At 38.5% G+C, this 24,180-nt stretch overlaps 1 protein-coding gene across 1 annotated transcript in view; it reads right to left on the bottom strand.

The window, feature by feature from the left end:
- RAPGEF5 (Rap guanine nucleotide exchange factor 5) overlaps positions 1 to 24,180 on the bottom strand; it is a 239,561-nt gene that overhangs the window by 88,391 nt on the left and 126,990 nt on the right. Inside the window, exon 9 of the mRNA XM_032759601.2 lies at positions 14,491 to 14,616. Within this exon, the coding sequence (XP_032615492.1) occupies positions 14,491 to 14,616 (126 nt within the window). The remainder of the gene's footprint in view (positions 1 to 14,490; positions 14,617 to 24,180) is intronic.

Raw genomic sequence — 24,180 nt, 5'->3', positions numbered from 1 at the left:
CTGAAGCTGGTACAACTTTGGATTTTTACAGATGTGATTTGAAGTACTTGACTGTGGGAAACATTTCAAACCACCCACAATTTCCTTCTCTATCAGCTCCAGTTCCACAAACACTGACTGAAAGCCTAGTGCTAAACACTGGGGATAAAAGTTCAAATAAAACATAGGCATGCTCTCAAAGAGTAAATTCTTCACGTGAGAGATAGACATGTAAGAGACAAAAATCTGCATGTTTTGAAAACAGTAATTTGGAGCTAGGCTGTGGGTAGCAGCTAATAAACCTAGCCAACATCAAGAACTAGGTTACTTTCCTGGTATTTCTAAGGGTTCAAGGCAGTAAGAGCTAGCATTTCCTTCATTGCAGAGATTCGGGAATTCCAGATTTTGATCCTCCTCAGGACATTCTGATCTCAGAAAAACAATTCCAAATATTTAATGACTTGACTTGAAATATCATTTTAATGTCCTGATAACAGACACTTCTAGATAGATATGCTAGATCGGCCATCTGTCCTGTATCAACACCATTTCACAGGGTAAATTTTTAGAAGTTCTATCCACTGGAATATTTTTAGAACATAAAAGAACAGAATGATTCTTGGCATTGATAGACATATTTGATCAGAGTGAAAAAAGAGCTACTCAGAACTTCCTGAGTAATCAGTTGGTATCCTTTATAAAATGGTGACATTTTCCCAGAAAGAGTTCAACACTCAAAAGCATGGATATTGCAGAATTTGGGGGGAAGGGTGTCTTCAAGTTAAGAAAGGAATTTTAGAGCTAGAAGAAATCTTAGACCTCTAATATTCTAATTTATTAGATGAGAAGACTGAAGCTCAGAGAGGTAAAGTGATTTACTAAATCAGCACTCAACATATTAACTTGGGAGGTAGTTTGTTCATCACAGAATTTCAATTCTTCCAGAATAAAATGAATGTCTTTGATGCTAGTAATAAAATAGTAAATTCGCTGAAGAAAAATTATGCATGTGATAGTTGATCAAGAAATCTTACATTACAAAAATAAATCACAGCTATATTGAAAAATCCAAGTGAGGCCAATCTCAGTGGCTAATGCTTATAGTCCCAGCACCTTAGGAGGGTGAGTTGGGAGGATTTCTAGAGCTAAGGAGTTGAAGACCAGCCTGGGCAACATAGTGAGGCCTTGTCTCTATAAAAATACCAAAAAATTAGCTGGGCGTGGTAGTACACGCCTGTAGTCTCAGCTACTCTGGAGGCTGAGGTGGGAGGATTGTGGCTGCAGTGAGTTGTGATCTTTCCATCACACTCCAGCCTGGGCAACAGAGTGAGACCCATGTCACAAGAAAAAAAAAAATATATCTGAGTGAAAAGTGCAACTCCAAAAGGAATAGAAAAAATAAAATAAAACTTTAAAGAATGAGGAAGGGATTTCTCATTTTAAAGACAATTTTAAAAATAAAAAATTAACAGTTTCACTCATGTGTATAAAAATAACTAATTAGGAAACTAAGTACAAAACAAACTGAGGAAAACAATATGCAACAAATATGACAAAATTTTATATCCTTCATATGTAAATAACTTGTCCAAATCAATAAGAAAATTTCAGTGAGAAAAATGAGAAAGGAGAAAAATAAATTACTTACAGAAGAGAAATAGGTTGATATAAGTTGCAAATATTCAACTTCACTAGAGATGTACATTTGAACAAGATAGTATTTTCCTCCCTCTCCCCTGCCCACTATCAACCTGACAAAGATACATAGTTTCTCCTACTCAAAATTGTAACACTCAATGAAGGTGAAAGCTAGGATGAAGGGATTACAAAACAAGTAATTTCATACATTGCTGATTTAAGTAAAAACTAGCACAAGCTTTATGGAAAGTGGTTGGGTAAAAACATAAAAGATAGTAATACAGTTTATATTTATAAGTAGTAATTCTGCTGCTAGGAATTTATCCTTAAGAATATAAACTTAGGTAAAGATTTTTGGAGAGTTGTGCATTATAGTTTATAATAGCAAAATTCCCCCAGGGAAGGGTAGCTAAGTAAAGCATGTCATGAAAATATGAGGAAAGCCTCAGAATACAAAGACTGGGGACAGCCAGGGGGTAGGGGGAGGAAATAGTGGTTTATCATTAAATTTTTATTTTCTTCCTTGTAGCTTTCTATTATTTCTACATTCTCTATGAAGGGCATATATTACTTTTGCAGTAGTAGAACAACCTTAAACAACAAAAATTCTTTAACAGAAATGTGCTATAAATTCCAGCAAGTTGCCTGCTACTTTACTCTGGACTGTTAAACACCTGTAAACCTCTTCCAGATGAAGCCTGTTTTCAAAAACAAATTCAATCAGTGAAACAGACCAAGGACTATGTATAATATACTAAATTTTTTATGACAAGTATATTTTGTAGCTAGAAAATGGGGAAGGGAATGAATTGTAAACTCCAATATGCAACCTCCTTTAGATTTGAGATTTATAATCTTTGTCATTTATGATTTGTGTCCTGACCTGGCCATAACCCAGGAAGTAAAAAAGATGACGCTTAATTTAGCAAATGCCTTACAGGAATGTGAGAAAACAATTTTCTGGAAACAAGTACCTTATTCAAAGTGCACTCTTTCCTCCCATCTGGAATCCCTTCCTGGCCCTCTCTTCTGTGTGTTTTTGCCCTTCTTCTTTACTGGGTTTTCCTGTCTGGGTTTTCACATGCTTCTGTCTCATTTCACAGGCTTCTGTCTCATTAAATGCTGGTATCTTTGGGGCTCACATCACACCTTGCTCATTTCTGTCTCTGCTCTATTTCATGTGATGTCTTGTTCATAGGTACTCAACAAACGCTTTTCTCAGTGAATGAAGGTAAGAATAAATTAATCTTAGCCAGATATTTTAAAATTTTGCTCTACTTATAAAAAAAGGTTGTACTGACATTAAAATTATTTAGGCCATCAACAAAGTTAACTTTATGTATTGTCACTGAATGACTACACTGGTGGCAACAAGCTAAATAGCTATTTGGTTGTCTTCTATCTTCACCAGTATAACTTTCTAATCATCTCTGTGAGTTCAAATGAAGGAATCTGAATTAAGCTGCTAATGGTGGAGAAACTGTCTGATCAGCTCAGCATAGATCATCAGGGATGATCATAAGGGATGCTTGCCTCTGTCTGAAGACCTCAGTGCAATAACCAGTGTGACCAAAATCCCTGTGTCTCTGGCTCATCACACTCAGCTAAGGAATAATTCCCTTCACTGGGTCTTCCACAGGCCTGTGCTGCCCAACTCTTCTTTTTTTATAGGGTCCCCTAGACTGAGATGTCTGTGGCCTACTATCATCTATCACTCAGAAGGAAAAGTCACCATTTTTTGCTTCTCTAGTCTGGATTGAAGCAATCTAAAAACTTGGGTTTGGACCAAAATGAGACCAGCAAGACACTCTTTTGCTACGTTCTTCTCCAAAGATTCTAGGGAAGAACTGGACTAGCCAGATGTGGAACATAAAGTAGAAGTCAGAGCTAAGATGCAAAAATCACAAACCACAAAGGGTGGGGCACCATTATTGGTGCAGCTGCAGATGCTGAGGGTACCTACAGCCACTCTGATCATTATTAATAAGGTTCTTTCCAGGGTGTGGTGAATTTTGTCAGGTCTGTGCACATCTCCTCGATGTGCCAAGATTATGAGTAATACTAAAGCAGAGGAACTTAGATTTCCTGACTTGGGATGGAAATGGGATCTACTGACAATTGAGATAAAAGTCAGATGTGATTGCCAAATTATAATGGAAATGGCATTTAATAGTTCAACAAGTCATGAAAGGCTTCTGTGCACAAACATCTGGCATTCAAGTATATTCCTTAAAGACAATCAGAATAAAATTGGCTCTCTCTTTTGTTCCAGTTTCTTTTCTCAGATTTTAAGGAACAGGCAGAAGTCTGCCTTGTCCAGGCTCAAGATCTTCCTTTTATCCCTTTCTTGGCTTATCCTTTAATCACAAACCTGTAGGTGTAAATCAATACCAACTTGGGCCGTGTGTGCTCTCATCTCTCCATTTCGTATCCTACAGTTTTACTTACATATCTTTTAAAATTCCACTCATACATATTATTAGAGAGGACAGTATTATGTCTGTAGCTTCAATTATCCTTCCCCCCACCATTTTTAGAGTTATACCTGAGTGTTGTTTTAATACTGAGGTAATTTTTAGACACGTGCTTCCAGATGGGTGTTTAATGAGAAGAACTGAATGATCCCATTTATTTTTTGCTGGCCAAATTGTTTGTGCCCGCTTTCATGAGTCACTAATTTTCGATGGGCTAACTGCTAACAGGTAGGGGAGGAGTAGTTCTAAAGAAGTGTTGTCTTAGGGCAAGGGTCATGTCAATCAGCCCAGCCTCACTTTAGGGCCCCACAAAATCTAACTTCAGAAACACAAAGAGATAAAAGCACAAAGCCTGAATTAAGAAGTTCTCTAACAAACTAAAGAATTACACTTTTTGTTAACAAACTATTAACAAAATTGCTTCTGATTACAGAGGCTAAAAGGTATTTACTTTTACTAGAAGACATTATCCATGGAAATGTTTTAACGTTTTCTTGTGACTAATGCACTTCCAAAAGAACTAATGGTTATAGAATATATTTTCCCCTTTTTAGAGGAAACTGCTTATAATCCTATTTAGCAGGTGCCAGTTTTAGAAATAAAGTTATCCCTCCCCAAGCCATCGAGATACATGATATCTAAAGTTCTTTCTAATGCCTATGACTCTCAGAGGAAAACTCCAGACTACTCAGATTGATGGTGAAAAATAATGCATCATCACAAACCCCCAATTTGTAATAACAATAAGTTGACTGAGCAGGGAGAAAGTGATAGCATCCATCAACCATAAAACTCACTTTGGGATTTTATTATGCATTGTGCCATTTGGGGAATGTTAGAATTCTTTATTCACAGGGGTGTCAACATAAAGCTTGTTCTACTTCTATAAATCCTAGCCAAGGCAAGATCATGAAAGGTTTTAAGAACTATCTGTATGAAGTACCACTCTCTCCTCTCTTTGATGGTGGAGGGCAAAAATTTTACCTTGACACATTCCACCCCGACTCCCACCTCTGCGGTCACCCAGATATGCTTTATGACTCATTAAGTTTTTTGAGCCTTCTTGTGAATCCATACCTCCAAGCCACTTTCTGACATCTTAATTGTCTCATTATCACCATTATCCTCTCCTATTATGTGTTTCTTGGATCTTGAGATGCCCCTAATCCTTTACTCTGACTCACTTTGCCTCAGTCGAGCCCAGTCATTCCTGGAACCTGAACAAAGAGGATATTTACAAGGATTTGTTAAAATGGTTGAGCCTTGTTCACTTACTTATGTACAAATGTGCAATAAATGAACATACATGCCATATCTTATTTCTTCATTTTTTTTAAATATAGGAGGTAAATGCTGGAAAAAGAGGAGAAAACTGCAAAATTCAAAAACCTATTCCAGTTAAACCTAAGTACTGCAACATTGATCTCTTCAGACCAAAACAATCATCCTTTTTGCTTCAAAAAGAGAGCAGATAATTTTAATACAAAAAAAGAAAGACAAATTTTTATGTAACAGCAAACAAGAACTTGGTCATGTTGTAAGTAAAATATGCATATTTAGCATGATTTATTAGAAAAAATGTACTGTACACTTGCCCACAGTCTGTTATGTTCTGTTATGATATTTTCAGCAATCTTCTATTTTTGCTATCTTAAAACAACATTTAGGACTGCTGGATGCCAGATGGAATTTTTCCTTTCCACCCACTTCCCACTGCAAAAGGAAAAAAAGGTTCTTTGCATCCTACATGGAGATCTTTTATAAATTTCTTTCCTCATCTTTAGCAACCAAAGTATATGAATGACTCAGAAATCACCAAACTTTGGCTGAATCAATATGAGGCAAATATACAGCACAGTAAGTTGTATTTAAAGTGAACATATCTGCCCACATGGTGTTTATTAACAAAAGATATTCACATTATATGCATGCACAAAATTCATTTCTACAAAAACAGGACTGACTCCAAGCCAACTTTTTAAAGAAAAATGGTGATATAACAGTAGATTTTAGGGAAAAGGTAATAAATTAGAAGTGAACTATCACTGGACATTCTGTCTTCACTGGAACTGAAGTCCCCTGACTTGAGCTGCCCACAGCAAATCCTTTGCATGTATGCTGGTTACTACTTAATGTGAAATCGACAGAGAGGAATGTGAGGAAAGTGGGACCAGGAAGCTTTGAAGGAGTGAGTGTGACCCATTCTCCTCCTTCAAATCTGTTCCCACATTGCAACGGAGGAATGTTAAAAATTTAAATCTAATCATTTTTCCCTCTTGCTTAAATTCTACACAAGAGCTTGCTATTGCTCTTAGCACACAATGTTTGGATAAACCCACAGGTCCTGCATCCTCCAGCTCCTGTGCCTTCTTCACCTGGCCCTACCTCTCCCATCCACAGTCCACACTTAGGCTCTAGCTGGTTGGTTCTGTTTCTAAAGCTGCTCTCTTCTCCACATCAGGCCCCTCATGTTATCACATATGTTCTTTTTTTTTTTTTTTTTAGACAGAGTCTTGCACTGTTGCCCAGGCTGGAATGCAGTGGCACAATCTTGGCTCACTTCAAGCACCGCCTCTTGAGTTCACGCCATTCTCCTGCCTCAGCCTCCTGAGTAGCTGGGACTACAGGCGCCCGCCACCACGCTCGGCTAATTTTTTGTATTTTTAGTAGAGACAGAGTTTCACCGTGTTAGCCAGGATGGTCTTGATCTCTTGACCTTGTGATCCACCCACCTCGGCCTCCCAAAATGCTGGGATTACAGGCGTGAGCCACCATGCTGGGCCTCACATGTGTTATTTCCTCTGCCTGGAATACCCATCCCTCCTCACTTTTCATAGCTCTCCTGACCCTTCAGATTCTGTCTCTCTCTCTCTCAGGGAAATGTGCCTGACTCCCTAGACTAGCCAAGGTCCCTGTTAAATGCTTCCACAGCACTTGGATGCTGACCACACAGGTAAATTGAATTCAGTCTCTTGAGTTTCTCACAGAGCGTCAGCTCATGAGGTCAGAGATATATCAGGGCAGTCCTTCGGGAACCAAGCTACACTGTAAATTGCTGCCTATGTCTCTTTACTTCTTGATATCTCTTCTTTTTATTTTTCCAAACCTTGGCAGTACACAGTTATCATGAACAACTCTCCATCTGTCTGTGCATCCTTTCCCTAAACTTTTTGTCTTAAAACATTCATTATAAACCCACATAACACTAGCCTGGCAAAAGTTTCTAGTGTTGCCTGATCAGACACCAGTCTACATGGTAGTAACACTGTTATATTAATGCAGATCAGGCCTTGATGGGGGTAGAGAAGAAAAGAATATAAGGTCACCTGCGGTCTGGAGTGAGATATACCACTGCGGGAGGAGAGTGAGGGCAAAACAACAGTGACAAATAACCTGTTTTTCAATACTTCACTTTAACGATTTTTCAACCATATTGCAGATGATACGGCTATTTTAATTTTACAAGAATAAGAACCTAATAAAGCTAGGAGCAGCATCTGTACAGCAGAGAATAAAAGGACCCTTTGATAACATGAGTTTGATAAATCAAACAAACTGAGCCAGTATCAATGTTCTTGATTGAGCCTTTTAAAATAAACTTGAGCACTTTCAAAAAAATAGCATAATGACAAATTCCTCTCTCTTCAAAACTGCTCAAACTAATTTTTTAAAAATGTTAGGACTTGCAGTGGGCTTCTTGTGAAAACCTAAAAATACAGCTAATGAGCAGATGGTTCCACCAGACAGCAGGAGCACACCACTGACTTTCACTGGCAGTTAACTGCTATTTTTCTGGAGGAAAAGCTAGAATTTAAAGAGCACACACAGTGAACCAAACTTGTAAACCTTGTTCCTAAGTAAATGAGAAGAGCATGGTTTACTGCAGTTGTGAAATGTGTTTGCCAGATTTTACTTTCCTCTAAATGTCTTATTTAGACACTTCATTAAATGCTGTCTTGAATGGTTAACTGTTTTCCATGTATAAATTCTTTCCCCAGCTAGACTGTAAACTTCTTGGAGGCAAGAACTAGCTACTTCTACTTTTTTGTTACTCTGTGGCCATATTATTCCCTATTAAAAATGGACTATAATAATTCACTCCAGGAAGCCTAATTCCAATGAAAAGATACTTTACTACCAATCCAACACAAAGTCAGGATTTTGTTATTAAGAAAAATAACCTGGTTTCAATGAGGCGATTTCTCAGTTTATAACTGGGCAACTTAATGTATTCTGAATTGCCTATTATACCCTAGTTGTGACTTTCAATTCTATTACAGTAATGTTAGAAAGTTCTACTTCTCTTTAATAAGTAGTTTCTTGGTTAAACTAAATGACTGATAAACTTCAAATAATGCTGGGATTGCTTGAAACTACTCACCTAGATGTACAATTATACGTTTGAGAACAATGATAAAACCTCTTTTCCTTTTAGTATTTCATATAGAGTAAAAAGAGTAAAAAGAGGATTTTCACCTTATATTGAACTGCTTAAAAAAAAAGAGACAAAATGAAAGTTGGGAAAAGATAGAGACCAACTTTTAATATGTAAATAAGCGTGACAGTAGCCAGAATACTACAAACCACTTCTCCCCTCGTAATCCTTAAACAAGGAACGTTTTGACGTAGGCAGAATTCCAGGATGAGGCTGCAGGAAACAGGGAAAAGGAAATTCCGGTTGAGGCTGAGTGATAGAGACCCTACCCTGGCAGCAGACTGTGCCAAGATGCGGTTTCAGAGTGTGCAAAATCCCCTTCCCACCCATCCATATTTCATGAGTGAATTAGAAAAGGGGAAGGAAGTAGGGTGGGTCCCCAGACTTAACAAAGGAACAGAAGAAAATGGGGTGGGGCAAGGGAGGGATACAGACAGGATCCCTAGGGAAAGTATTGCTGAACAAGGTTTTCACATACATTTTACAGATACTGCTCATTTCTACAGTTGGAAGTCAGGAAGTCAGGTTAGGAGCTATTGTTGGTATTTCTAATCTACAATTTAATACACTACAAAGCATAAACTACATTTCAGGAAAAATATAGGTTCAGTTTTCTGGTAAATAGTGCAGCTATATTCCTGAAAATAGGACCCACATCCATCTAGACATATACTTTGATGTAACTATTTTACTGAAAATAAAATGTGAAGAGTTTATAAGCTTTTCAAATCTAAGTTAAGACTGGGCAAGCACCTTTTCTTTTTCTGCATCCCTGCCCTCCAACGTCCATCCCTCCCTACGTATTCTTTCTGTCTCTGTCCTCCAGGGCTGCCCTCTGAGTGCATGCCCTCTTTCACAGGACTGCTGTGGTTCCGGTTACCTTGGCTTCTGGGCCACCTATCAGTCCTCACTCCAGTGATGAAGGCTGAAGGAAGACACCCTCCAGAGGCAATCAGACTTGAATTCACTCTGGACCCGAGTCTGCTTAATCACTCTTCAGCTCCCTCACTATTCAGTCACTATTCGGTCAGACTGAAATAATATAATTTATCTCATGAAGGCCCTGCCTCAACCATCTTCCTTAGGAAAAGTTAGAACCCCACCTAACAATCTGTCAGTGAGATAAATACTAACATCTCAGCTACCTGAAGCAAACTGCAGGCAAACAAATGCTCAGTCGGTCCTCATTATTTCTAGAATGAAGTAAAACTTCTCAGCCCTCAAAATCCTCCACAGTCTGGTCCCAATCTCATTTCTCATGAAATCTTCCTTCTCCTGCCTCCTCTCCCACACCCCCAACTCTTGGTATTCTGGCAACATGAAATCGTTTCAGAGTTCCAAAAAATGTCTAATATTTTGGTATCTCTGTGCATTTTCTAATGCTATTCTTCCCACTAGGAATACTCTTCTTCAATGTGGATTCTTTAAATCCAACCTAAAACCTAATTTAAGGTCCAGGTCAAACTCTACTTCTGCCCAATGAAAGAATCCTGCTTTCTCAGGTGTAAATTCTTCTTCAAACTCCTATGTATCTCTCTTGGGATTCTCTTCACTGCTTCCTTGTATCTCAGTTATTTGTGTTAATATCTTTTCTCCACACTAGACTATACTTCTTGAGGGCAGGAGCCACCATAGTTGGGAGCCACCATAGTTAGTCTGGCTTCTCTATGACATCAGCTTAAACAAAAGTTAGCAAATGAATGGATGACAGAGAGTATTCCAGAATAGAAGTAAAGTAACACCAACTCAGACTACAGAGATCAGGAGAGCAAACCTAAAATCCCAGTTAATTCTGAGGAAGGCACACATGTTGCACCAAATGCCAAAGATCTGGCCAAATATGTCAGTTTATTTGGGAGCTACCAGGGATTCTCTCTGCTTAAGGTATTTTCAAAGGGTTCTGGGAAGAAAAGTTTGTGTAGTCCCCATAGTGTTTGCCAGAACCCCACCTAACAATCTGTCAGTGAGATAAATACTAACATCTCAGCTACCTGAAGTAAACTGCAGGCAAACAAAGCAAGGTAAATGGCTTATGTAGCTTTTTGGCAAAGGTGGTAAGAAACAGAACATTCTTATGTCTGCCACTATACCAAGGAATCCTTAAAAATTGCTTAATGTAAAATAGCATGCGCAACCCCCATTACTAGTCACTGAATTCTGTCAATTTTACTGTGTAAATGACTTTCCACATTTACTCCCTCCTCAGTTCTTATGGTCATTGCCCCAGTTCAGGATGGCACCTCTCACTTGACTCGCCACGGTAGCTTTCTAAAGGTTCTTTCCAACATTTCCCTCTTCTTCACTCAATTCTTCCTCTAAAGCAATGCCAGAGAGATCTTACAAAAGCCACATCTGATTATGCCACTTCCCTTCTTTGATGGCTTTCCTTTGCCAAAAGGCAAGTTTAAGCTCCTTAGGGTAGCTGGTAAACTTTTTTAGCTTATCAGTCTTTCATAATGGAATTTTAGGCTGACTCCCAGCCCACCCCTCTCCATTCCCTAGGAATCACCAGGACTGCAGTCATGTGTCTTCCCGTGGGTCCCTCTGCCTGAAATGCTGTCCGCTGCCTTCTTCTATGACCATTAGTCATTCTTCAGGGTCAAGCTCAAAGGTCCCCACCTAATAACACATGTTCCTTGCTCTATTGGCATGGTCACAGAATTAAGGCTAGGAAATACAATGCCTACATAAGAGATAATTTCTTTAAAGAATCAACAATTCAATGTTTACCATCATAATGTTTAGAAGACACAGCCCATTTCTTTCCCCTTCTGAAAGTCCTCCCATAATAATTTTCAACACATAGGAATGAGTGCTTGCTAATTGTGCCTACAGCTAGTTAATAGAAAACAGAAAAATGGAGTGCTTCCTGAGAAGCTTGCGATAATTATATATTTAACTTTTTAAATTTTAGAAACACCTTGGCAAAAGCATAGAGTGAAGCATTTCTCTAATGGCATGCATTTATAATCATAGCATTTAGCAGTTAAGAAAATATTAGAAATGCCTACTGAGAAAGCTGTAATCCCCTTCAATTTGTAACAAGATGTACCAGCAACAAAGGCTTTATTCTATCAAATTTATGTCTTTGCCTATGCAGTAGTGCTACAAATTAGCTCTCTCTTTGGCATCTTTGTGGCATTCTAGAACTGGAAAAGTAACGAAGGTTAGTCAAAAGAATGACTCAATAGGCAACTTGGATTCTAACTCAAATTTTATCACTGTCTACTTAACTAGCTTTGGCCCAGGAATGGTGGATGAGGTCAAGGAAGCATTTTAAAATTATAAAAGAAAGGAAATCTGTATGTAACTTCAGGGTTTGGTCATTATTGTTATAACAAGAAGAGGAAACTGTAGACCTAGGTTTACGTTAAGTAAACGGCAGTTTCCTCTGTCCATGCTGTGTGTCGGAACTGAGTTTTCTATGAAGAGCAGATGACTGCTATTGTAAAGAAAGTGAGGACAGGAAAAATGAAAATGCTGCACCACCTTCATGAACACTGTGAACTTAAGGGGTAAGCAAAGCTATAGGCACATCAAATGCCCAAGACATAAAAGATTGAAGTGAATTAGCAGGTGGTTTTTATTCCTAATAAATTACTGCAAAAAGTGTAACCATCTAGCAGCAAATAATTCATTCAGTGGAGCACTACATCAATATCAGCCTTGAGAGTTGAGAGATTCCACTGGTGTCATCCTGCAGAAGGGAGATGACAGAATGGCTTTGTTTATATTTATCACTAGAAAGAAAGATCCCTAATATTCCTTTCCTTATTTTAAGCTTCACAGGAAAGTCTACATAGAAAAAGTTGTAATTCCAATGTTTATTTACACACCATCTTTCCTCTCAGAAACAAAAACGTTTCAGAGCTGTTAATGCACCCATCATATGACAGTCACGCAAGAAGTAAAAATGTTAGTGTTCTATTTTACAAGTGAAATGAAGGTTTAAAGGTGACAGAGCAGATAACCATAGCAAAGCTGCAAATCTTCAATCACTAAATTTTTGCCTCATGTTAAAAGCTTTTACAATTATCAGCCCCAAGTGTAGATTTATTTTTATTATTATTATTATACTTTAAGTTTTAGGGTACATGTGCACAATGTGCAGGTTTGTTACATATATATATACATGTGCCATGTTGGTGTGCTGCACCCATTAACTCGTCATTTAACATTAGGTATATCTCCTAATGCTATCCCTCCCCCGTCCCCTCACCCAGTGAGAACACATGGACACAGGAAGTGTAGATTTCTTTAGTTACAGATTTGAAGAGTATTATAATCTCATTGGCTGTGTGTGACTACTTATAATATTCTGGACTGAACTAAATATACAACAAAGACAACACACAGGTATCTTTTTAATAAGTGCAAAGTTGTTTTGTCATAAGCCTTAATCATAAGCCTAAAGCTTATGATTTCTAACTTTGGTGAAGTGGTACCCTACTGTTCTACTGTTTGATTTTTGGAAGATCTTACCATACCTGAAGTTGTTACTGGTTTACTGCACCTAATTTACAATCGGTTATAAGATACAGCATTCATTTTAAGAACCATAAGGAAAGAAAAATGCTCACAATTAAACTATGACATGTTTTCATATCATCAATTGTTAAGACTATTGCGGGGAAAATGTGCATCTTGAAATCAATAAAATATGACATATGAAAACTGTTGCTCATCTAATTAAAATGAATCAAAAGGAAATTTTTTGAAAAATTTAAGCCGCACACTAAGATATTCAAATATCCTAAGGACACAGCAGAGGTTAGGAGTCAGTCTATGATATAGTCAAACTTCAGGGTGCTTTTAACAACTTGAACAAGGTGCTAAAGTTTTCAATAGTTCCAAGCAAAGTGAAGGTTGCCTGAGACCTACATCCACACTTAAAGTCAATAGTCACCTCTGAAATAGTTCAATCACAAGGCTTTGAAACTGCCTAATTATTCTCTTTCTTGAGACACCAACTGTTACAATTCGATGTCTCACTGTTAGAGAAGTGCTATGTTATTAAACTAAGCAGCCAGCCAGCCTTGAGCATCTTACGTCCTCTCCTTCTCAGTAAAACCCTGCCATTTGTATTAATAGACTTGGAGCAGAAAAAGCATGAAGCAATGTTTTCCCCCTTGGAAAGGGTTGAAAATAAAATCTCAAGGAAAAATTAAAGTCAGAGAAAGACACATGTATAAGCACAGAGGAATTTTCCCTTTCATGAGCAATCCTGGATAGTGCAGCACTGAGAGCGAAGTCTTACAACCAACAACAACCAAGTCAACAGATAACAATGTGTGGCACAAGAAAGTGGTCCCATTGTCTTCCCAGTATGACGGCAGCATTCTCAGTTCTAAGGCTCAATCTGAATAACTGCTTTCAGGAGGACCAAGCGGAACGTCCCTTTCCTCCAGCTTTAACTGTATTCAAACAATATAACTCTTGTTGGAACACAAGCCTTTATAAGATACTGGGAAAACTCCCTTCTGACCCTCCCACTTGGTGAGAGCATCTATAATCTCTTTTTGTGTTTTTATCTATTTCTAGTGACTTGGGACACATTCATTTGGCAACTAGATCCACCTCTGTACTAAACATAAAAATATGTTGAAATGTTTTTTCAAAATTCATGTTCACAAACTATATGATAAGGCAAAACTTCCAAAATCAAACTTGAAAGCCACCCAAGCAGGATCACAAATAGATAAGGATTCATATTTGCTTAAATGTATTCTCATATTTTTACATAATTTACTTTTGAGAAGAGTCTCTTATAAATCCAGTGTCATAAGCCACTTGCTTAGAGCTATGAGCAGCTGTCATTTTTACTAAGGAGGATGCTCTTGGGGGGGGGGAAAAACCCCAAAACCTAAAGAATTTAAAATAAAATAGTCTTTCGTTCAAACATGCAATCAGGCAGAAACATTTTCCACCCCTTCAAACCTGCATCCCCAAGAGGCAAAGGCTTACGTGTTCAGACTTCTCCTGTTCTTTTTTGTCCGTCTGCAAAAACTGATAGTTTTCTTTTGCCAGCTTCTGGACTAGTTCAATTCGTCCGATTTCATCTCTTTCCTGAAGCTTGCACATCACCCCTGCCTTAAGAGTTGGAGAAAAAGCGAAGATATACTTAAAACCACAGTCCCAGGACATGACACCACCGCAAAGTTCACCTTATAATAAGCTCATCTTTTCCACTGCCTGGATTAAATCATGGTCTTCGTAAAATTATTTTGCCTTTCAAAAATTGAAGTTACATTATTATAATCTAAGAGCACCATGCTAAAGACTTAAAGTTGAGTCTGCGTATCACTCTACTTTAAGAGGGTGAAGGACAGAGCAAACTAAATCATTTGCTACTAAGTGTGCGCCTGATAGGCTCCTGTTTGTTTGTTCCTGACAGCCTGTTTCCTGTTACATAAGCAGAGCCTAGCAAGAGGTTAAAAACTCATGGGAAAGTTAGCCAGGAACCACACTGGTGAAAGGGTGAAGTGATACAGAGCCCTAAAAATAACAGTATACGACACCCCAATTCTTTAGCTCCACAACAAATTATTCAGTATATAAATAAACCCTTAACAAGAAGATCACAAGATAATTTTTTTCACAATTGGAAAGTTACTATGGGGCATTAGTAAAATACCACTAATAGTGCATAAAAGATGGTGAAATATTTTGCTAAAAATAAGACACTGGAAAAACAAAACTCAAAATTTCATTCATTGGCGTTTGGAAATGATCCATAAAGCATCATATTTTACATTAGGTCAAAGTGCCTAAATAATAATAGGAGGAGGAAGGTGAATCTAAGACTTTGAAATAGGAAAAAAAAAAGTTCATTCTAACACACTAATTATGAAGTGTTTCTGCTCAAATTCTTTCCAAAATGCTTCATACTGACATACCAAGACATGATCTAATAAAGAAATCCAAAGTTATACTTGGCAGGAGCAGTCAAAACTATGGAATCCGTTTTCCTCAACACAACCTACAGGATTTGAATATACTCCATAACATGACCAAATACAGCAAAGGGGCTGGCAAAGAATCCAAACTTCATGATCTTAACGGTTTGTGCTAAAGATACCCATGTTGTTGAGTGGGCAGCAGAGAAATGGAACTATCCATGCAAAGCAATGACTAAATCTTTATTCCCAGGGGCAGTGGTATCTCTTTATCTAGCAGTTTGTCCAACTAGGAAGGAAATAAACAAAAAATTTCTGACGTGGCCCACATCACAGACTCCTAGAGGACAGCAAGTGGAATTCCTCCACCAAAGTCAGAGATTTTTACAACATTCCTCACAAGTGGCTTTTCAGTTTCTTTCTAATGTTTCCTTGGACAGGGACCTAAGTTTATCTTAAGACAGTCTGTACTCTGTTGGATAGCCAGGATTGTTGGAAAGTCCCTTATTCTTATCACACTAGACAAAACTGAAACCATTTAACTTCAGTCCATGAGGACTAGTTTTGCCTTTTAAAGCAATGGAAACTAGGCCTATTCTTTATCCAATGTGACAACCTTTCAAATATTTAAATACAAACATTTATTATATTCTCATTTTAATATTCTCCAGATATATATCTGATATGGTTTGGCAGTGTCCCCACCCAAATCTCATCTCGAATTGTAGTTCTCATAATCCCCACATGTTGTGGGAGGAACCAGGTAGAGGTAATTTAATCATAGGGGCAGGATTTTCCGGTGCTGTTCTCGTAGTATTGAATAAGTCTCATGAGATCTGATGGTTTCATAAAGGGGAGCTCCCCTGCACAAGGTCTCTTGCCTGCTGCCATGTAAGACATGCCTTTGCTCTTCCTTCACCTTTTGCCATGATTTTAAGGCCTCCCCAGCCATGCTGAACTCTGAGTCAATTAAACCTCTTTCCTTTATAAATTACCCAATCTCAGGTATGTCTTTATTAGCAGCATGAGAGGAGACTAATACAATATCCCTAGTTCCCTAAATTATTTTATTCATTCATTCACTCAACAGAGTAAAGGATTTATTTGAGCAAGAACCTACTGTAAGTTCTGAGAATATGGTAGTGAACATAAAAAAAACAAAGTTCTGGCTGGGTGCGGTGGCTCACGCCTGTGATCCCAGCACTTTGGGAGGCTGAGGAGGGTGGATCACCTGAGGTCAGGAGTTCCGGACCAGCCTGGCCAACATGGTGAAACCCCGTCTCTACTAAAAATACAAAAAATTAGCCGGGCATGGTGGTGTGCACCTGTAATCCCAGCTACTCAGAGGGCTGAGGCAGGAGAATTGCTTGAACCCAGAGGTGGAGGTTGCAGTGAGCTGAGATCACGCCACTGCACTGGACGAGAGAGCGAGAGTCCGTCTCAAAACAAAAACAAAAACAAAGTTCCTTACATCATGGAGCATACATTCATGATGTAACATACCAATAGGAAATATGGAGTGGTAATATATGACAGAAAAAACAATGAAGCAGGGTAAGGGGACAGAGAAATAACTGAAGGCATTATTAAGATAAAAATGTCAAGGAAGGGTTCTCTAGTAAAATGACATCTGAATGGTGACCTAAAGGAAATGAGGAAGAGGTGATGTGGATGGATATCCAGAAGGAAGTGTGTTTCAGGCAGAGGAACAGCAAGTACAAGGGCCCTAATACTCAGTGTGTTTGGCATGCTCAAGGATAGGCAGAGAGAGCAGCAGGGCTAGAAAAGAGCTGTAGGGAGTAGACTGGTGGCACTGGTTGAGAGGTAATGCAGGACCCCAACACACAATTTCCTTATAGGCTGTATAAGGAGTTTGGATTCTTTTTCTGAATAAGACAGAAATCCTTTGGAAGGTTTTGAACAGAGAATTAGCAAAATATGACTGACATTTCAGCAGGATCATTGTTATGTCCTGGGTTGGACTGGGGGAAGTAGTTGACGCTAGAAGACCAGTTAGGAGCCTGGTTTTCACCTAAGATATGGCTTGGAACTTGTGCTAGTGGTGAAGATGGTACATGTGGTTCTAACCACTGGATATATTTCAAAGGTAGATCCAGCAGATTTTGCTGTTTGGGAGTCTCCAAAATATTTGGTCTGAGTAACTGGAAGGATGGAGTTGTCATGGGGGAGGCAGGGGTTGGTCTGGGAAGGAAAATGGCTATTGACATCCAAATGGAGTTGCTGGGCTGGAAGTCTGGAGGTTCAGGGGAAGTCCAGGCTGAAGATATGAATTCCAGAGTCATCAGAATACAGATGGTATTCCTCTGGTTTTACCAATGGAATGGTGTAAATCCAGGAATTGAGTCTAGTGTTTCGACGATGAGGAGTAATTCGAAGACGAGGAGTAATCAATCAGAAAAGGACTCTGAGGAGGAGTGGCTCCAAGAAGAGAATCTGGAGAGTAGTGAAGCTGCTTCAAGGAGGAAGGAGTGAAAAACTCTATCAAACATTGCTGAAATGTCAAACAAGATGGGCTCAAAATAACTGACACTGAATTTGACAAAAGTAATTGGTAACTTTGAGTGGAGCAATTTCTGTTTGAACTGATAGAGACAAAAGCTTTATTAACATGAGTTCAACAGTAAATAGGACACAATTCTTCCAAAGAGGTTTGTGACAAGAAATGAGGCACTAGCTAAAGAGTGTCCTTGAAGAGAGTTTCGCTTGCTTATTTGCTTTAACATGAGGGCTATTCCAGGATGTTTATTAGAATTCCAGTAGACAGCAAAATTTGATGACACAGGAGGGAAAAGGGGGCATTTGCAAGAGTAATGTTCTTGAGTAGGAAAGAGAAGATAAAGATCTACTCTCAGGAAGAAGTATGAATCTAAGTATTTCATCCAGTGAAACAGGAGAGACAGTGAAATACAAGGGTAAATATGCAGGTACGTTGGCATATTTGGTGGTAGGGACATGCAGAAATTCCTTTCTGAAGGCTTCTATTTCCCAGAAAAATAAGAAGCGAGTTATGATCTGAAAATAAGAAATTGTGGGGAGATGTTGCTGGAGGCATAAGAAAACAAGGTATGTTAATAGTCACTTAGGTTACAAGCACTGGCAAACTATTTTGTAAAGGGCCAGACAATAAATATTCTAGGCTTTGTAGGTCATGGGGTCTCTGTTGCAACTGCCCAATTCTGCAAGAGATAATACGTAAATGAATGAACACAGCTACATTCCAATGACATTTTATTTATAGAAACAAACATTGGTTTGTCAACTCATGGCCTAAGAGAAGGGGAAACTGGGCAAGGGAAGTAGAATAAAGATTGCCAAGCACTACTAAAGGCCCACTTGATTTTATTTTTAGATCCTTTTATGCTCCTAGCCATCCTCCTTAGAGCATATTTCTGTTTGTCAGGATTTTAATGCAGTCCATAATCTGAGACAATGGTAAATATATGGGCCTATCATTAAGATGCTCTTTTAATCTACACTAAGAAGGGTAAAAAAGTTTCAATGGTGTTATAAAATAACTATGAAGGCAGGGAAACTGGGGCAATTTCTACTTACAAATAAATATTACTTAAATGCTTTGACACTTAAATACGTTTCTATTATCTAGAAAATTCATGTACGTCAACCAGCGAGGATTTCTGCTCTCTCCTTCCATGTCATCTGCATAGTGTTTAATATACTGTCGTGGCGGTGGAGGGAGGATGCTAATGACCCTCCAAAATGCCAATCTGGAAACCTGTTCTGTGGTTTAATCAGTGGTGTGATGGATTTAGCCCCGATCTTGCTCTGTTCCGCAGTATGGCCCTCCCATACAAAAGACAGCATGTGGGGAATGGAGGCCCAGGCAGTGGTTGGACACAGATGAGAGTACTGGATAGCTGCAACTAACTCGTCACCACGGGGAGCCTGTTCCCTCCTTTAAACTAGCACTGGCTCCAAAGCAACTCAGCTAAGCTCCCACAGACTCAATTTGGAGACAGTCTGTCCTTCTATCTGTAGGTCCCAAGTACAGTGTTTTGGTTTCTTTTTTTTTTTTTAATCAGCTGATTACAGCATCATCAATAAAAGGTTGAGGATTAAATAGAGGAAATTTAAGAGGTCTTCGCTATTTTTTGGATTTCAGTGTGAACATGATTTTTCAAGGAACTCTAAACATTTTTCACATATTATTAGAATCCTAAATATAAACTTTTCTCTCAGCCAAGTGCAGTGGCACATGCTTATAATCCCTGTGTTTTGGGAGGCCAAAGCAGGAGGATTGCTTGAGCCCAGGAGTTAGAGGCTGCAGTGAGCTATGATTACACCAATGCACTCCAGCCTGGGCAACAGAGTGAGACTCTGTTTCTCTCTAAAAATAATAATAAATAAATATGTAAATAAAATGAACTTTCCTTTCAGGAGGAAACATTTTCATTACAACCAGATATTTGGGCCCACGAAGCAAATATGTATTTTAAAGGCAAAATGCTCTTACTTTTTAAAATGGGCTTCAGACTAACTTATTTCTTTAGTTCCACATCTTATAATTAAAGAGAGAATATTGCTGTTTTGATTTTCTGGTTTCCAAATAACTTCTAGATGCATTTTCACAAGGTAATCAATTCTATAGCATTCCTTACATAACAACTATCAAAAAAGACTTTCAAGGAGGTTATGAATGCTTCTTCATTCACTGGGAGACTTTAAACCCACATATCCCAGATGATTTATAAGGCAGTGCTATGTGGAAGCATCATGCCGAACTAGATGTTCCTCAGGGTCCCTTTCAGAGCTCCATGATTTAGCGATTTAATTCAAGAAACCCATGATTTATTAATATATTGTGGGAGCTTTGTTATGGCAGGAGAAGCAAGATAACTAACAGTCCTTGATCTAGACTTTCACATCCCTGGTCTATTTAATTTCTCTGTGTAAAATTAATTATAAACAATTTACCTAACACTGCTAAGCCAGAAAAAAAATAAAAGATTAATGTATAACTGTCAGAAGAGTTATTTAGGAGCTTTATTTCAAGGTCTGTCTTGAAAAAAAGTCTCCATAATGTATAATTAAAGTTATTCATAGGATTTTCAGCCTTTGAGGAGAGAAATGTTATGAATGTAAATGAAAAGCCTGTTTCCTTTATAAATGGAGTCATAAAAATGTTGGGTCCATCCCCTCAATGCTAGAATGAAGTGTGGACAAGATTCCTGTGGGAAAGGCCACATGGATGATAAATGAGCATCTTACTGGGACAAAAGCACAGTTCTTTGTATTAAAACATTCTCTGCATTATCTTAACTTTAACAACCACTTTTTCTAAAACACCTAGGTAAAACATCCTGCAAAAATTGCTTATCAAGGTCAGGGAAACCAGAAAGAAAGAGTCCACCTTTCATGAAAGCACTTTTGCAATAACAGAATGCTATTCAGTTCAAATTGAGGATGTTCAGATAAATTCTTATTGATTATTATGTAATATCTTAATTTTATTAAAAATTAAGCCTAGAAGTTCATATAATTTTTTTGCTATTTTAAACAGAAATATAAATGACAGAATAAAACACTGATGAGCTTAGATGATAAATTATTCTACTGTATGCACCTTATTTTGAAAACAGAAAATATTAAGAATTTTTTTCCAGGAAAATTCAGAAGACAGTTCATAGTCAAAAAATAACAATAATTTTAGGGCAACAAATACTCATTTTCTCAAATTTCTTCAGAGAAAAAAGTTAGACTATGAAAAAGCTCTCCCTGCTAGGGATAGAAGAATATGCCCCCTTGAGAATTGGGAAAAGAACTATGAAGCATCCACAGTGAGAAATGTACCTAATGGAAAGTGTGATAGTCAAGACAGGTGAGGAATCCCTAGGGAGTCACTGGTATGGGCCTCAAACACCATGCTGGGGCATCAGGGCGCTTTAGAAATCATTTCATAATTCCTAGCCCCTCACTGTCCAGGCAAGGCAATGGGCATTCAGTTTCTCTGGCCCTACTCCTTTGTGGAATTCCTTGTGTTAAAACATCACCTTTGTATAGGATGGACAGACCCATCCTATAGAAATACTGTGTAATGCTTCATCTTGCCAGAGCATGCTGAGAGCTAGGAATAAGGCAGAAACCACACTTACATGAAATTTATGCTGTTATTTCCCTCAAGTACTTTCTTAATCTTTTGTATTTAGAAAATTATCCCTTCTGATTAAAATCAAAATATAGCATTATAAATTTATATAATATATAGTATTATAAATTTATATAATTGAAAAAGTAAGGGGTTCATTCATTTCACATACTTGATTCCTTTAACATTCAGACTAAAGTAGGGGGGCCGCCAATATTTTCTCTTGTTTTGACCTAAGAGAAATTATAGCTCAGACTTGTATACATTCTTGACCACACTGGTAAGCAGGGTAGCAAAGTTAAAAAAAAATTAAAAAGTTAAAAAAGAGAATAAGCAAACTTGAATAATATCAAACATACAAGATTTAACAGGATAATCGATTTTCTTTGACAGTATTAAATAAGAGCTTTCTTTAGTATGCATATTTTTAAAAGTTATAGTCTGACTACTGATAAATTAGTTACCAAATATTTAGCAGTTTATTTATATAATAATTATTATCACTTAATAATAGAATGATTGATTCAAATGGAGGATAGGAGACAATGAAAATAGTCACTGAATCCAGTGGCCAATGGCTAATGGAATCAAAGCAAGAATTTCCAAAGTTCAACACATTATAAATTACTCAAGGCCAAGTGTGGTGGCTCACGCCTGTAATCTCGGTACCTGGGGAGGCTGAGGTGGGCAGACTGCTTGAGCCCAGGAGTTTGAGGTCAGCCTAGGCAACATAGCAAAACCATGTCTCTACAAAAAGTACAAAAAATTAGCTGGATGTGGTGGTGTGCACCTGTTGTCCCAGCTACTCGAGAGGCTAAGGTGGGGGGATCACTTGAGCCCAGGAGGTTGAGGCTGCAGCAAGCCATGATTGTGCCACTGCACTCCAGCCTGGGTGACAGAGTGAGACCCCGTCTCAATCAATCAATCAGTCAATTAATAACTAATTAAAGATCTCATTAGAATTCTTAAAAGCTAGAACCAGGCAAATTTTCAGTACATTTTGACAAAGATTCTTAAATCCTTTTATCCTATAATAGAGTGAAGGGACTAGAATATTTTGTGTCTGCAAAGATACCATCTGGCAGAGAGTAATGCTGCAACTTGGCCCAGTTAGATACTTTAAATATTCCAACCAAAAAGCAATGAGATAGATGGTCAGAGTGACAATAACTGACAGGGGCTGACTTTGTTGGGTGCTTACTGTGTGTCAGGCGCTGTTCTAATTGCTTCACATGTAGTCATTTAATCTTCAGAACAATCTAACAATTATTTCCATTTTACAGAGGTTAGAAAGGCAGTTTGCATGCTGTTTAAAGCAAGGACATCAGAACCAGACTGCCCTGGTTTCAGACCTGGCCCTGTCCCTTACCGGCACATCTATAAAGTGGTAGTAATTAAACTATCTATCCTGGAGGGTTTGCTGTGATGTTTAAATACATTAGTAAAAACAAAGAATCTTAGAGTGTCTAATATATATGAAGTGCTGCCTAAGTGTTATATATAATAATACTGCTCCCAGTATTATTACAGCAAAGGAGGGTAGGAGCACAAGAGAGTTAACTCGCCCAAAGGTCTTTTGTTTTGTTTTCTTTTTTGAGATGGAGTCTCGCCCTATCACCCAGGCTGGAGTGCAATGGCAGGATTTCGGCTCACTGAAACCTCTGCCTCCCGGGTTCAAACGATTCTCCTGCTTCAGTCTCCCAAGTAGCTGGGATTATAGGCACCCGCTACCACGCCCAGCTCATTCTTTTTTTTTTTTTTAGTAGAGACAGGGTTTCACCATGTTGTCCAGGCTGGTCTCAAACTCCTGACTTCACAATCCACCCACCTTGGCCTCCCAAAGTGCTGGGATTACAGGCGTGAAGCACCGCGCCCATTACTCACCCAAGGTTACTGTGCCAGTCAGGAAAAGAATCCAGGCAGTGTGGCCCCAGAGGCAGCGCCCCTAGTCTTTACATTATGCTGCCCAATATTTACTGAAACTCTCCTATGTGCCAGGATTGCCGGGAGTGTTTTATGTTGCTTCATTTCAACCTCAGGACAAGCTTATCACATCTCCATTTTGCAGAGACGAAAACCATGCATGCTAGGTACTGCCTAGCATAGTGGGGACACCATGGGGACAAAGACTTAGGCGCCTGACAGGATCTTCCAGGTTTACAGCCACTAAGGAACATCCCTTAAGGAAGAAGGGCTGGGATGTAAACCCAACTCTAAATGCTCTCTTCACCCACATGTGACAGCATTAAAACAGGGAGTTTCTTAAGCAGAAAAGGTATTTTTAGTGAGAGTAAGAAAAAAGCAGCCAACATATGAGAGATCTCTGGTAGATGGGAAGCCTGTATACAATAAGGCCAAGTCTCTCTGGGCTTAGTGACCATCGTAACCCTTTATAGACCCAAAGTTTTCATCAGCCTAGAGGCACATTCCCCACGGTAGCATATTTCATCACGTATGGGGAAGAAGGAATCAGAATCCACTTAACTTGCTTAAAATATGCTCTGGAATGAAGACTGAAGTAATTTGAAATACTGTGAAGCCTGGCAAATAGGTGCTCAAGCCATTATATGTATATACATCAATCAAATAAATTGTACATATAAATTACACACATACGTACATACCAATGAGCAT

This window comes from Hylobates moloch, unplaced genomic scaffold (assembly GCF_009828535.3).
Source record: "Hylobates moloch isolate HMO894 unplaced genomic scaffold, HMol_V3 SCAFFOLD_1, whole genome shotgun sequence".
Classification (NCBI taxonomy): Eukaryota; Metazoa; Chordata; class Mammalia; order Primates; family Hylobatidae; genus Hylobates; species Hylobates moloch.
The sequence above is the reverse complement of the archived record's forward strand: the minus strand, read 5'-3'. Positions and strand labels throughout refer to the sequence as shown.